The sequence below is a fragment of the Balaenoptera ricei genome, chromosome 20, assembly GCF_028023285.1.
Source record: "Balaenoptera ricei isolate mBalRic1 chromosome 20, mBalRic1.hap2, whole genome shotgun sequence".
Lineage (NCBI taxonomy): Eukaryota > Metazoa > Chordata > Mammalia > Artiodactyla > Balaenopteridae > Balaenoptera > Balaenoptera ricei.
The window spans coordinates 43,430,391-43,445,731 of NC_082658.1; the positions used below are offsets into that span (position 1 = coordinate 43,430,391).

At 43.1% G+C, this 15,341-nt stretch overlaps 1 protein-coding gene across 3 annotated transcripts in view; it reads left to right on the top strand.

Moving 5' to 3' along the window:
* The window catches only part of RFFL (ring finger and FYVE like domain containing E3 ubiquitin protein ligase), a 67,461-nt gene that overhangs the window by 19,063 nt on the left and 33,057 nt on the right, over window positions 1-15,341 (top strand). The window contains exon 1 of one of the 3 annotated variants that reach the window (XM_059908791.1): window positions 1,605-1,723. The exons of the other annotated variants lie outside the window; for them this stretch is intronic. Within the exon in view, the coding sequence (XP_059764774.1) occupies window positions 1,624-1,723 (100 nt within the window). The 5' untranslated portion in view covers window positions 1,605-1,623. Of the gene's footprint in view, window positions 1-1,604; window positions 1,724-15,341 lie in introns of those variants that run through there. 3 annotated transcript variants of the gene reach the window in all.

Sequence of the window (15,341 nt, forward strand, 5' to 3'; positions counted from 1 at the left end):
CAGAACCATCTGGATTTTCTCTTCCTCATTTAAAGTCTACTAATATAGAATGAGTCAGAAGCTTTTAACAGTATTCTATTTTTGTTTCCGTATTTGTCTCTACTGTATGTACCTTGAGAGTTGCTCCATATTAGGATGTTTGTGACTTATCATCAACTACAGAAATATTTTTTAAAGTGTGGTCTGTGAGATAATGGTTGTCAACTGCTCTAAAGATGCTTTTATCATTTGAAAAAGACTAATTAACACATACTGTAGGAAAACTTCTTTAAACACAGCTATTTTCTGGAAAGGAAAACACTGAATGGGAGGAAGTAAACGAGGGAACATTTTTAAAACCTTCTAAAAGGCCAGTGTGGTTATCCTGTTGGAATAATGTAATTAAGGGGCATTGAGTTGGTTAAATAACATTTTTTTTTTTAAACTAGCCCCGTGAAAAGGAATAGAATTAAATAGCATAGTTTTTAAACCCGAATTCTGACACTCTGCATGTACATTTTAACGAATCCTAACATTTATTGAATTACAGGCTGGATTGGCAGCTACATCCAGAGGTGATGCCTTGAAAGACCTACCTGACAGGATGAACAAGGCTAGGTGTGGTGGCCTTGAATGCCCGTGCTAAGGAATACCTGATGACCGTGGGAAATTTTGAGCAGGGAACAGAAGGATCTGATATGAACTTTAGTTTCGTTCTTGTCGAATGAAAACACGGAGGAAGCAAGGACTTAATCTTTTGTTTTCTTTGTCTAGCACCATTGTCAGTTCTAGCCTGTCAGGGCAACTTCAATGATAATTAATAGCTGTTGATGAGCCAGTCATTCTAGAATCGATTTTTTAATAAGCTGGCCAATAAATGAGAATTGACATAAGTTTAAGGATTTTTCTTTTAAAAGTAAGTGTTAATGTGTTTTTCACAGACTCCTGTGTTCCTTAAACATCTAGTAGGTGTGATGGTGGATAACTTAGCTGTAGCATAGAGAATGTGGCAGCTGATTAAACAAACGAAGAAAACCCTCCTGTGTATCTGTGTTAATTAGAGAACATGAGTTGTCTAAGGAAACAGAAAGGTCGGAGAAAGCCTGGTGGGGAGAAAGAACAGTGAGCCTTGTCAGAGCTGACAGAATTCACCCTAATGATTTGACCAGCTAGCCATGACTGGGCACCTCCCCCCATGACTGGGCATCCTCTCACCCAGATGTTCTAGTTTGTAAATGCGAAGTGACTTCTTTATCAGCCTCTTGGGGAAATCTCCAGAGCTCGTGGACCTGCTACCTTCAGTAATCGTGCTGTCCTGAGCCCCAGGCTGTTTTCAGGTGATATTTCAGAAGGTGACTGACCACTGGAGCTTTTCTGGGAGACCAGCAGCCGGGGAATGAGGTTCACCTCCCCCTAGTAATCAGCTTTCGATTTAAAAGAAAAATCAGTGGGGCGCCTCTTCTTTTCTAGGTTGCAGTTGATTGCGGTTGGCTCAGGCTGAGTTGTTTGGGAAATGAGTTTTGCCTGGCATGAGTCAGCACTGCCCTGGGTAAACCGCCTGCTCTGTTGCAATCTTGCTTACCAAAGATACGTCCCCAGGCAGCACCATTCACTGCCTGAAAGCCGCTGCTGTTGGTTCCTGAGATGATCTCATCTGAACCCGGCTCCAAGGACCTCAGCAGCGGCAGCAACGAGAGGCAGCTTGCTTTCTGCCCTGGCCATGTTTTGAAACAGGCAAAATCAGGTAACCCCAGACTGTTTTCTTTTAGTGTCTTGAGCTAGACTGAGCTGATGCAGAAACTGGGAAGAGCCTTAGTCTTTAGAAGTGAGTCAACACGTTATCAATTTGGATATCTGAAAGTCCTTCAGCTCTTTGGAGGGGATGTTATGGGAAAAGTTTCATTTCCTTTGGGATCTGGATGTGGTTTTGGACCTAATAAGACCGTTTATTATATAAACCTTAGAGAAATCAAACAGGTTTACGGCTTTATCCATCTTTTGCTGTTGTAGTCTCTATTCTTTCTGTGTCTTGTGAGAAATAGTTTAGTCAAACTAAACCATTGTTAAAGGAAGAGAGAGGGGCAAACATATTTGCTTTTCTGCTTAATAATTGTGACTCCTGAATTGTAGAAAGCACTGTCTTACCAGTGAGTTTCTGAGGTGTTAGGAAGACCCTCCCCTCATCCCTCATTCTGTTCAGACTGCTGCCCTATCTCCTTCCTGCTCTTCACCTCTAAACTTCTGAAATCTTCAGCCTCAGCACCAGGCAGTAACCCTCCTTAAAGTTTGCTCCTGTTCCTTACAATTACCCCCAGATGGTCCATGTTCACTCTCTACTTCAGGCCTTTGCACAGGCAAGCCTTCTCTGAGACACCCTGCCCCAGCTTAAGCTGGCCAACTGGCTTAACTGGCTGGAGCCTGAAAATCACTTCTTCCATGAAATCTCTTCTTACTCACCAAGACTGGATGAGTACTCTGGAGCATCCTGTGTCTCCTCGATCGTAGACTGTATTGAGAAGCAGCACCTGTTTTGTTAGAATTATATCCGTGGTACTTGGCACATAGTAGGTCCTTAGTAAGGGTAGAATGAGCTCGAGCCTCCATTGTACTTCCTCAATTCTGATCCTCTTAGCAGCTCTTTGTTATTTTGTTATTTTGGCTTCTACCCCCATTACCCTATTCCTGTTTTCCTGAAGATTACAAGTAAACTCCTAATTTCCAGACCCAGTGTTCTGGTCCTGATTTCAGCCTCCATCTTACTTAATCTCTGCCTAGCATTTGGCACTATTGAACCATTCTCTTTTTTTCCCCAGCAGCCTTCTTCCTGTGGCTTTGTGGCTACCTTGTCTCTTCTGAGTTTCCAGAGTATCCTTCCATTATTTATTCTTATTTTCTTTTGATTATCCCATAAGTGTCGAGATGCTCCAGGGCTTTGTCTTGGGTTTCTTTTCACTCTTTTCCCACCCCCTTCCTCTAAGGATCTCAAATATGTCCATGAATTCAGCCATCCTCAGTATGTCTTACCAGCCCAGCTGTCTCTCCCAAACTTCACATCCTTATTTCCAACTTGACAAATCTTGACAAGCTTTGTCCAACTTGACAAACCTACCAGGTTTGTCTTAAGTTCAACACATACATAACAAGTCATTATCTCCCCTACCCAGTATCTGTTATCTGCTTGTATTGCTGTATGTTTGAACTCTGTTAATTATATCTACCAAATCTTCCTCTTCATTCTTTTTATGCCTCACATCTCTAAATATGATAAATCTATGGTTGCTAAACCCTCTTGATTATATTGGCGTACTGTTTGATGTGTGTCTTTTCTTCATTCCCACTGTATTGCTTTAATTTATCATAGGTTAAAAACTAGATATTTTGTTTAACCAGCCCAATGGCTTAAAATTTTATGTGTGAAGACTTTTAGGCGGGGCCTGCATTCTTCCAAGATCACAGATAATCACCATTCTCCCAGATGTTACACAACGAAGATGTCACATTTGACCTACTTTGCCTCCAGGAATTTGAGTTTGTAACTTCTTCTTTTTTTTTTTTTTTCTGTTTTATAGCTACTTTATTTATTTATTTATTTATTTTTGGCTGTGTTGGGTCTTCGGTTCGTGCGAGGGCTTTCTCTAGTTACGGCAAGTGGGGGCCACTCTTCATCGCGGTGCGCGGGCCTTTCACTATCGCGGCCCCTCCCGTTGCGGGGCACAGGCTCCAGACGCGCAGGCTCAGTAGTTGTGGCTCACGGGCCCAGCTGCTCCGTGGCATGTGGGATCTTCCCAGACCAGGGCTCGAACCCGTGTCCCCTGCATTAGCAGGCAGATTCTCAACCACTGCGCCACCAGGGAAGCCCCTTGAGTTTGTAACTTCTTATTCAAAGCCTTATCAAATCTTGACTGTGCTTTTGTCACTGCACCATAGATCCTTCTCTGCTCCAATCTTTCATTCTTGTTGCCAAAGTTATGTTCCTAAAGGCCAAATCTAATCTTTTCATTCATGCCTTTCAGAGTGCCATTTGTTCTCTGTTTCCCACTTAGCTGGATTGGGAAAGTCCTTCACAATTTGACCCTATCCTACCTGTTACTCATTTTATCTCCCTCTCCTTTTCCCAGCCATTTCTCTCCTCTCCAACCTCACTGAACTCTTCATTTTTCCAGTCCCTGGTTATACCACATCCTTTTAGGACACTGTGCCGTTTCCTGGTGGTTCCGCCTCCTCTCTGACAGGCAAAGTGCTCATCCCCAGGAGACTTAGTTCATATGTGAATCCTTCCCTGACTTCCTCCGGTAGTTATTCTTCCTTATTTGGACTTCCACAGCAGTGTCTGTCTCTTCCACTAGACTGTTGAATTCCTTCACTGAACCTGGTCCTTGACCTAGAGCTCAGCACCATTAGACAGTGGCTGAAGTGGGTCCCCAGGATGAAACCACTAGTCTAAACATCTTTATTAGTCTTGGCAGTATTAGAAAATCCATAAGCTTTCTAGTTAGATGGCATGTTCTTTGTTCTTGTTTGATGAACTTGAGCCCATGGTGCCTATTCCATATATGTCACCTGAAACCATCAGGTAACATCCAAAGTTAATTTGAAGATTTATAGGACTTTCTGAAACCTAGTTCTAGACCATCACCTAACGTAGTATAATACCTTGCAAAATTATCCCCTTGTATCATTGTTTTTAAAAAATTAATTAATTAATTTTTTAAATTTATGGCTGTGTTGGGTCTTCATTTCTGTGCGAGGGCTTTCTCTAGTTGCGGCAAGCGGGGGCCGCTCTTCATCGTGGTGCGCGGGCCTCTCACTATCGCGGCCTCTCTTGTTGCGGAGCACAGGCTCCAGACGCGCAGGCTCAGTAGTTGTGGCTCATGGGCCCAGTTGCTCCGCGGCATGTGGGATCTTCCCAGACCAGGGCTCGAACCCATGTCCTCTGCATTGGCAGGTGGATTCTCAACCACTGCGCCACCAGGGAGGTCCCAAGGAAGAGTTTCTTGATGATCAAAGTTGGGAAACATTTGAATGACTGCTAAAAGAGTGTTGCATTTCTGACTGTGTCAGTTATCTGTTACTGTGTAACAGATCACCCTAAAACTTTTAGTGTCTTCAAATGATAGTCATTTTATTGCTGTGATTCAGTGGATTAGTAATTCAGGGGTGAGGGCCATATTGCTTTGTTCCACGTGATGTGGATTGGATTGGAGGATCCAACATGGCTTAACTCACGTATCTGGGGGCTTGGTGCTAACTGTTGGCTGGGACATTTTGGTTCTCCTCCATGAGGTCCAGCTCTCTCATGGAGAGGTGGCCTCTCATCACTCATTAATCTAGACTGGGCTTCTTTACATGGTGGTTGGCTTCCAAGGGGGCCACAAAGCAGCTGCAGGGCCTCTTAAAGCCTAGGCCTGGGAGTCATATATACACTTCTGCCCCATTCTTTTGATTAAAGTAAGTCATGTGTGTAGCCCATATCCAAGAGGAGGGGATATGGACTCCACCTCTTACAGGGTAGAGTGTCAAAGTCACACTGCAAAAGGACATGCAGCATGGTTGGGATTATCGTGGCCAATTTTGAAAACAATTTACCACACACATTTAGAGATTTTAAATGAGATAATAATCAATATATATTTATTGAGCAGGTAGTTTGGGCATATAGTTTACAAACTTGGCTGCATATCAGAGTCATCTGGGAGCTTTTTACAGGCATAGACTCCTTAGGTACTAGACCTGTGAATCAGTATCTCCTGGGGATGTTGACACATTCTGTGTCCTTTCAGGTAACTATCAGTAAAATGAGGCTGTGGTGAGAGGCAGAACAAGACAGATCCAGCTGGTATATATGAGGCAGAATGGTAGGTGCCTTAAGATAGGCCTGCTGGGGGGACTTCCCTGGTGGTCCAGTGGTTAACACTGCACTCCCAATGCAGAGGGCATGGGTTCGATCCCTGGTGGGGGAATTAAGATCCCACGTGCCACATGGCATGGCCCAAAAAAAAAAAAAAAAAAGATAGGCCTGCTGGTCTCCTCCTGCTTCCAGGACTTGGCGAAGCCTCTGCCTGGCATGTTGCACCTTCCAGGCTGCCTCGTGTAAGTTACATCTCATCCAGTCAGCACATCACCAAAGGGGTGTTTCTTGATTCCTCGCTTATGTTTTCTCAAAGTTTCTAGCACTTATTCCTTCATAGCAATTTTTAGTTTATAATTAAATATTTGTGTGATCATTTGACTGATATATAATAGACAGAAATACGTCTGCTTTGCTTTCCAGTATCTTAACATAGTGCCTGCCTCATAAAAGGTACTCAGTAACTGTTGAATGAATAAGTGGTTGACTGAAAGCATGAATGAATGAAGTGATATTTGAATTCGGGTTGTTTTTAAACATATTTTAAAAATTAGTTAATTTATTTTTGGCTGCGTTGGGTCTTCGTTGCTGCGCACGGGCTTTCTCTAGTTGCGGCGAGCAGGGGCTACTCTTTGTTGCGGTGCGCGGGCTTCTCATTGTGGTGGCTTCTCTTGGTGCGGAGCATGGGCTCTAGGTGCGTAGGCTTCCGTAGTTGTGGCACGCGGGCTTAGTTGCTCCGTGGTATGTGAGATGTTCCCGGACCAGGGCTCGAACCCGTGTCCCCTGCATTGGCAGGTGGATTCTTAACCACTGTGCCACCAGGGAAGTCCTGAATTCGGTTTTAATGGATGATTAGAATTTTGGGCAGGTGGAGCAAACGAATGGGAAATTCATACTTCTGAAGCAGGAAGTGTGGGTTATATTGCTCATATAATTTCAGAAGATTGGAGGAAACTACTTTGGGGAAAGATGAAGGGTTTGGTTTTGAGTGTCTTTGGTATGCTAGATTTGAAGTCTGGATATCTAGCAGGAATTTGGAAATGACTACTAAAACTGAAGCCTGAGATTGATTCCAAAGACTGAGGAATCTATTCATTCAATGGATACTTACCAAGCTTCCACTGTGTGCCAGACAGCTGCACTGTAGGAAAGGTGGGCTGCAGTCTGATGGGTAGGGAGCTGGCTTTGTGAGAGCTGTGGAGGATGTTCCTGGCAGGAAAGGAGCCACAAGTGTGCAGGCCTTGGGGGCAATAGATGATTTTTATTTTTGAGGAAGTCAAAATAAAAGGAGACCACCAAGGGCCTCGAGTGAGGTGAATGGGGGGTGGAGGGTGATGGGGGGGGTGGCATGAGGTAAAGTAGGAGAGGTGGGCAGGGCCCACATCACATGGGGCCTTTGTGGGCCATGTAGTGAGTCTCGGCTTTACAAAAGGGCATGGTGGGAAACCACTGAAGGCTTTAAAGCAGGAGAGTAACAGGCATGCGTGTGTGTGTGTGTGTGTGTGTGTGTGTGTGTGTATTTCTTTTTTTTTTGGGGCCATGCTACATGGCTTGCGTGATCTCAGTTCTCCCACCAAGTATTGAACCCAGGCCACAGCAGTGAAAGCCTGGAATCCTAACCACTGGACCGCCAGGGAACTCAGGCAGAGTATAGTTTTTAAAAGAGAAGTTTACCCTGACTACGGTGTGGAGAAAAGAGTGGCAAAGAGGGGGCCAGTGAGGAGGTGTTTGCTCTAGTTTTTGAGAAAGATAATGGCGTATAAGTCAGGGTGTGGCCGTGGACATAGGAGGGATGTTTGCAGGATATATTTTAAAAGTAAAACCAATAGAATTCACTAGAGAAGGAAAGGAAGAATGGTTAGTCCAGTGCCCTAGGAGATATTTAAGGGGCAAAAGGAGGAGCCAGGGAAGGACAGGGAGGAAAATATGTCTTTAAAGGAGAGTCAAGCTATTGCACTTTCAGTGGGAACCAAAGGGAAGAAGATAGGTAGGTCATCGGTATATGGGAGGTCGTCAAGGTTTGATTTGGGAGGTCGTCAAGGTTTGATGTAGGAAAAAGCCATGCATTTAGCCATCACAGGATCATTGGTGACCTTGGAGAAAGGGCTTTCAGTAGATAGGAGCACAGTTCATGAACAAGTGTGTGACATGGAAGTGAAGCAGAGCTCCAGCTATTCTATGGGGGGATTGAAGAGAAAGGGAGACTGAGCTGAGAGCTCACTTTGTGCAAACTTGTACAGAGACGTATGTGTGTAGAGGCAGGTTTTCTAAAAACTGTAATGGACCAGTATTCACTGAGCATGTCCTCTGTGCCAATCACTGTGCTAGGAGCTATACCAACTCTATTCTATTTATCTTTGTCTTGAAATAATTTCCATAAAAGTGTAGTGACCTCCAAAATGAATTTCCAAATTCTAGGGACATATGGGACCTTTCTTTGGGGTATGGGAAGGAATTATTAGAGCTAAGTTTTTCTATATTTTTATCTTACCCTTTGAAATTTCTTTTTAGTGTTCTGCTTTAGATAGAACACAGTATATTTGTGTAGTAGTACTTGTCTAATTTGCTGTTAAATATAGATACATTGGAGATGTACTAATTTTTTTTTTAACTAATGGTCAAAAATGGTGGATTCTACTGGTCCTGTGAATAAAGGGGAGGTTTTGAGATGGAAAGAAAAGAAGAGGTAGAGAGAAGGGTGGGAAATTAACATGCCAATTAGTCTGCACATTGTTTTAAACCTCTTAAGAACCCTGTGAAGTTATTTTCCCCCATTTTACAGATAAACTGAGGTCTGGAGAAATTAACTTGTCTGAGGTCACACAACCAGTTAAGTGATGGAACTGGAATTTGAAACTGGGTCTGTTTTACTTGAAAGCCTTATCACCTCGCTTATTCTTCCCCCTCTTCTGCTTACTGCTCTTTCATATTTTTCCATTTAATTCTCACTGTGATTCTACAAGGAACAGATTAAAATACCTGTTTTGCAGTTGAGGACTCTGAGGCACAAATGAACAATCAGCGCATGGTCACATATCTGGTCTGTGGCACCAGCTGGACTCCTGACCCCAGTGTTCCCCACTGTACCACCATTGCCTCTCAAGTGGACAGGACCCAGTTGAATTGTTTTGGTAAAGTAGGAGAGGAGGTTTCTAATTATCTGACAAAGAAGGAGTGGAAGAGGGGATAGGGTTTGGAAGATTACTTAAGAGTAACAGTTCCCATTTTTTTGAGCTCTTACTCTGTTGTTAATTACCTCATTTAGGTACTGCATTTTACAGATTTGGAAGATGAAGTTTAAGGAAGTTAAGTACCTCAAGTACCTCGACTGAGGTCACACAGGAAGACTTTGAGTTCTGTCTAACTCCAGGCCCTATGTCCTAAATCCTGCACAACACTGCTCCTTGGAAAGTTGCTATGAGACATCAACTAGAGATGAATAAAAGATTTCTTTTTATTTTTTTAAATTAATTTATTTTTTGGCTGTGTTGGGTCTTCGTTTCTGTGCGAGGGCTTTCTCTAGTTGCGGCAAGCGAGGGCCACTCTTCTTCGCGGTGTGCGGGCCTCTCACTGTCGCGGCCTCTCTTGTTGCGGAGCACAGGCTCCAGACACGCAGGCTCAGTAGTTGTGGCTCACGGGCCTAGTTGCTCTGCGGCATGTGGGATCTTCCCAGACCAGGGCTCAAACCCGTGTCCCCTGCCTTGGCAGGCAGATTCTCAACCACTGCGCCACCAGGGAAGCCCGAATAAAAGATTTCTGAGCCCATTGATGGCTTGGTCCCAGTTGTATGAATTTGTTGGGAACCCAGTAAATAAAGACTTCTGACTTTTCTGTAATACTTGGTAGCTCAGGTATGGAGAGGTTGAGGAAAGGAGGGGAAGAAAAGTGTAGAATAAGAATTCAGTAAATCAGAAGAGGGCCTCAGGGTGCAGCAATGGCAGATCGCAATGGATTGTGTTATAAGAAAAGTCGTGTTTGAAATTCATTCTTATGATAAATATTTATTGTGGTTCTGTTTGATGAAAGGCATTTTGGGATGTGGCAAAAAAAGAATGCAAAGATGGACAAGATGGGCTCTTTGAACTCTAGAAGATTAGAGAGGGAGATAAAGTGTTTCACCACAGTGCATGATTGGAGGGTATGAGAGAGGTGGAAGGTAAGGAGAAGTATGGAAAAGTATCATCCAGGTTGGCTTATTGTAGATTGAGGGTGGCATCAGGTAGGACTGGTCTGCTGGGTGCCATCTAGCTTCTCCGGAAGACCTCTGACGATTTTGGTCACTATGTTTCAGGTCTGGTTCTTCTAAATGGATTTTGTTTTGTACCTGGAAATGATCAGTCTTTTGGAGACAGGATTGTGTTCAGACTTGAATGACTGTGCTCAGAATGGAACGCCAATTTTTATTTTAGAGTGGATTTCTTTCCTGTTGACTGGATCCTGGATTTTGCTAGGACATTGCTGTTAAATATCCAGAGATCTGAAAAATGAAATTTAATAATATCAAGCTTGCTTTCGTGAGCATGGAATAATGTGACAGGATAGTTGGTAGGAGAGAACACGGTTACAAAAAGGCTAAGATTATTGATTGCTCGCTGTATGCCAGGTATTGCACTAAGTGCTTTGCATACAGTAGGACATTTAATTCTCCCAGTGGTCCTCCTGCAAAGTAGGCACAATTATCCTCAATTTTCAAATGAGGAAACCAAGGCTCTGTCCAAGCTGGTAGGAGGCTGAACTGAGATTGGAACCAAGTCCCTCTGACTCCAAGAACCCATATACCCCTAACTGCTACTATATGCTGTTCCCATTTAAACTTCATGAAGGAACCTTGTCCCATCACAGAGAAGATGGTGTGTCACCTCGCTGCAGTGTTTCTCTGCCTTGGGTGATTCTGGAGTCGATGTGGCCCCCTCTATTTTTTCTACATTTTTCTAAGTTTCTTTGTTGACAACACTTTGATGTGGTCATATTCTTTGTTTAAATATATTAATGCCATCATCCAAGCCTTTTTGTCCTCTTCTCTTCTTGCTTTTGGTTTGGAAGACATTGTATCTCTTTGGAGGGACTCTGTGTATCTTCACACATTGATTTTGTGTTGATTTTATTACTTTAATTTTATGGGTTAAGTTATGAGATTCCTCCAGCTCCTAACTTGTCAACCTCCCTCCCCACTGCCCCGCTCCCCTTCCTTCCCCACTGGATTTAAGTTCAAATTCTGAGTCTGATTTTGGAATACTCAGTCTGGCTCCAATCCAGCTATCCAATTTAGCCATGGCTCTCTGGATCGTTAGCTATTATTATTACCATCTCTCCCTTCATGCTCACTTATGTCTCAAATTAAATCTAGTTACTTACTGAAACGGTATGTCCTTGATTTCCTACTTGTGTGCCCTTGTTTCTGTTGTGTTTTTGGCTTGAAATGTCATTCTTCCTATGAAGCCTTCTCTGATCCCTTACTGGGAGTAATCATTTCCTCCTCTGAGTCTCACAGTGGAGGATTCTTTTATGTCTCCTTTATGGCACAGCACACTTTCTGCCATATATTTCAACTGTTTGTGTACATGACTTTATCTCTCCTTCTAGACCATAAACTCATTGAGCAGAGCTATCTGCTTGACCTTTGTATCTCCTCTAGAGTCTAGTTCTGTTCCCTGCACATAGTAGACATTGGATAGCTGTTGGATGAATGGATAAGAGAATTTCAGATTTAAGTTTCTACTCACTGGTTTAGATATTTTTCCCTCTTGTTTGCTTCTCTTCTTCCTTTTCCATTTCCTTTTCTTTTCTTATTTCTTTTTTTGCACTGACTCATCGAACTTGTCTTCGACACTCCCTTTTCTTACCCAGATTTGCCTCATTCTTTTCCCCTTAGCAGTCACTGTGTGGGAGGGAGTGCCACATGTTGCTGGTCAATTTTCTCCATCCTTTGTGGCTCTGTTCTCTCCAGGAATCATATGACCAGCATGGGAACCAAGTGGTGGATTACATTACGATCTTAATAAAAAGACCATGTGTAAAGAAGAGTCTTCAAGGTTTGTTAGTATATTGCTTTCAAGTGGGAAACTTTCTGATCCACATTTCAAGGGAAAGGGAAAAAAAATCCTTGGGTGCTTGGGAAGTAGATCAAGGTAGATTCACACTGCGGGATGTGGGATGTTAGAGGCATCTTATTTGAGCGAAGGATACAGGAAGCCATAGCACCTTCTGCTAACTGTTACTGTTGGATCCCTGCATTTCTTCTACAGCTGGAAGAAACATTAGTGATTAGGGTAGTGCAGTCCTTCTGTTTTCCAGATGAGAAAGCAGACCCAAAGAGGCTAAACAACTTGTCCATAAAAACTGGGATATTCGTTGCCCAGCGTTTATTCCCAACACTGAATGTGGCTTGGAAGAACCACTAGCTCTTTGAAAACAATGGAAGTTTGGCTTGAAGTGGAGGCTTCAGGTCTCTAAACTGAAGGCTTTTGCAGTGCTGAAAAGTAGACTGAGGTTGGTAGCAGGTTGGATTGGGGGCAGTGCTCACCAGAAGGGCCCTGTTAGCTGCTGTGACCGCTCTGCGTGGTTCCCTTCTGGGGATCTGCTCACTGGGGACTGGCTGACAGAGATCTGTTCCTTCTACATTTGAAAGGAGGCCAACATTTAATAATAAAAACATTTCCAATTTTTCTTGCTCTTTTTCCCAGCCCTCATATTCCAAATTTTGTTCCAGGCTTAATTTTCTTATCTCAGCACTATTTGTGTTAAGTTTTTATTGTTTACTCTAGGTCAGATGTCAGTATGAAGCATGGGAAATCCAGAAAGTGTCTTAGAGGCTCATGATTGGTTTTTGGTCCTTTTTAGGTGCATCTTTTTACCTGACTCGTGGAACTGTGTATTTTGTTGTCACTGAAATACTGTCCAGTGAACCAGTGGTTGGCAGATGTGAAAGGTTACCTATTTGTGGCTAGGGAGCAGCCCTCTAAAGAGATCAGACAGCCCAGAACAGGCAGTCAAGTGCAAACAGGATGTGCTTGTCTTTACTGTAACTTGTATGCCTGTGTTTTGAAACTTGGTGTGCTTAATAAGTCAAGACTTCTAATACTTGAGCTTGGCTGAAGACGTGTCTGCTTCTGGTTTGAAAAGGAGATAAGGCAACAAGACCTTTACTGCCCTTGCCTTTATACAGGTGCAGACCTTTCTTCTGGGGATCAGGTCATTCTTTCTTCCTGGTGCATGGTGGTTTTCCTAGTTTACACCATATTGCATCTAGTATATTTTATAAAATGAGACCCCTGAATTGACTGCTAATCTGTTCTCTTCGGTAGATGCGGGATTCAAGCTGTGCTTGTTTATTTATTTTTTAATAATGATAGGAAATTTTAGCCTCTAATTCACTAGCCTTTTAAATTACGGTTTCCTTTTATTGAATTCCAGGATTTCTAGCCCACCTTTTGAGTGTTTCCTGAGCAAGGTAGTTCACAAGTGACCACGGGGTCTTTTTAGCCTTTGAAAGTTTCCTCTGGTGTGGAGGCTGGATCTAATGGCAACTACTGAACTGTTTTGTACCTAGGCGAGTTTCTGGAGAAGAGATTAAGTAATTTGCTTGGGGTGGGGGGGTCACCCAGCGGGTAAACGATCTTCGGAACCCCTGTTTTCTGAACCCCACCCCTACCCCCCGCCATTCCTTCTTGCTTGCCACTGTGAAATCTGCTTTATTATGTCTATTAGGGAGTAATCTTGGGGTCTTTGTGGATTATTATAACTGCCTGAGTTATTTCATAACAATGATGGTCTCAAACCATAAACTAATGAGTACGGGGCTGGTAAAGGTTTGGGTAATGTTTTTTTGTGCATCTCGTATCCCTGCCCCATTGCAAAGAAGACTCTCCTGCCACTTTATAGTTCCAGGAGCAAATGGGTGAAGTAGCAGCACATCACAACATCCCTGAAAACAGCAGTTCTTCTGGGTATCAGCACAGGTGGCTTTTTTCTTGGATCTGTCAAGGAGTGGTGAATACGAGGCAGTTTGCACTGTGTTGTGGGATATATAGGCAAAGAATAAAACCTGAAGACCTGGTAAGCATAGGTGTTCTTCACGAGGAGATAATATGGTGCGAATACAAAGGTTTTCTTTGTGGTACTGGGTGAACTAGAAATTTCCATTTCTGCTTCTTGGGATAGATACTGGGCATATCATATCCTGGCAGGAGCAGAAAACATTTCAGAAAGTCAGCATAATTTTCAGATTGAGGTCAAACATCAAACCAAGCCCAAAGGTCTTGGGGAGGAAGGGGTTAGTCTGGATTCATCCTGGATTTATCCCCAAATCCCATCTGACTTCAGTACAGTGCAAATAGTTACGGAGCACCAGGTAGGGCCTAGAATGTTCCATTCTCTGAATTTGGTGAACAAGAGGGGTTGAGGAGCTAAGGGACAGTCTAAGCTGTCTGGGCTGCAGGAAAAGTGACAAATTTATTAGCAATGGAGTAGAATTGGAAAGAAACAGCCTAGGGCTGCATTGTGGAGAAACCACTTCTGACCACCTCAGAGAAAAGTTCTTCAGGCATTATAAAATTAAGAGCTGGTGGGAGGGGCCTGGAGTCTTTTAGTTCTTGGAGGATCTTTGGAAAACTAGATGGAGCCTGGTTAAAGGTATCAGGTTAAAGGTTTTTTGTTTGTTTATTTTTTGTTTTGTTTTTTAAAGTAGAGGATAGAGCAGATAAATTGTCACATTAAAGAACCTTGAAAAAGATTTTCTTAAAATTATTTCTAGCCAACTTTTATTGAGCACCTATTATGTGCTAAGCTCTAGAAATGCTTGTTATTTTAATTCTTTCAGTTACCAGTTTCAGTGAAGCAGGCAGGTTCTATTGTTTTTGAGGAAATTACGGTTTAAAGGGATTAAATAGCACCAAAATCTAGAGTCTTTGTTCCTTCCACACCCAGTACATTTGCCTACGTAAAGAACATCATTTAGATCCTGGGCAGAATTCCCGTCCTGAAGCACTGCCTTTTCCTAGGGCAAGGAGTACCACAAACCCTCTTACCTAGTTCCTGTCTCCTTGAAGTTTTTTTTTTTTATCATGGTTACCCATTAGTCAGTCACTGTCATAGTATCTAGTGAAAGCAGCTTCTTCAATCAGAAGGTCCAGACAAGCTTATCTGGTAAATCCTGTTCCCTGCAGAAGAGTACAAGGAGGATCAGAGTCTTTTTATTCTTGATGGGCTTTGTCATCAGTTTTGATGGAAGAAGGATCCCGGGGTAATTAAACTGCAGGTCCGTTTATTCTGTTTTCAGCGTTGTTAGAAGACTTCACTCTGCACTGCTTTCTTCCCTGATTGACTCGCCCTTTGGGGCAGAATGCCTGGGCTGCAATTAAATGTGTAGGTTTCTCTGCTGCACTGTTCAATCTGTCAGCTCTCCTAAACGCCACACAAAGAAGCAGCCATTTAATTGGTCAGACCCCGAGGGTGATACTTTGGCACACCCCCATTGGTTAGAATTACTTTCCCCTGAACTTCAGAGCAGATGCTG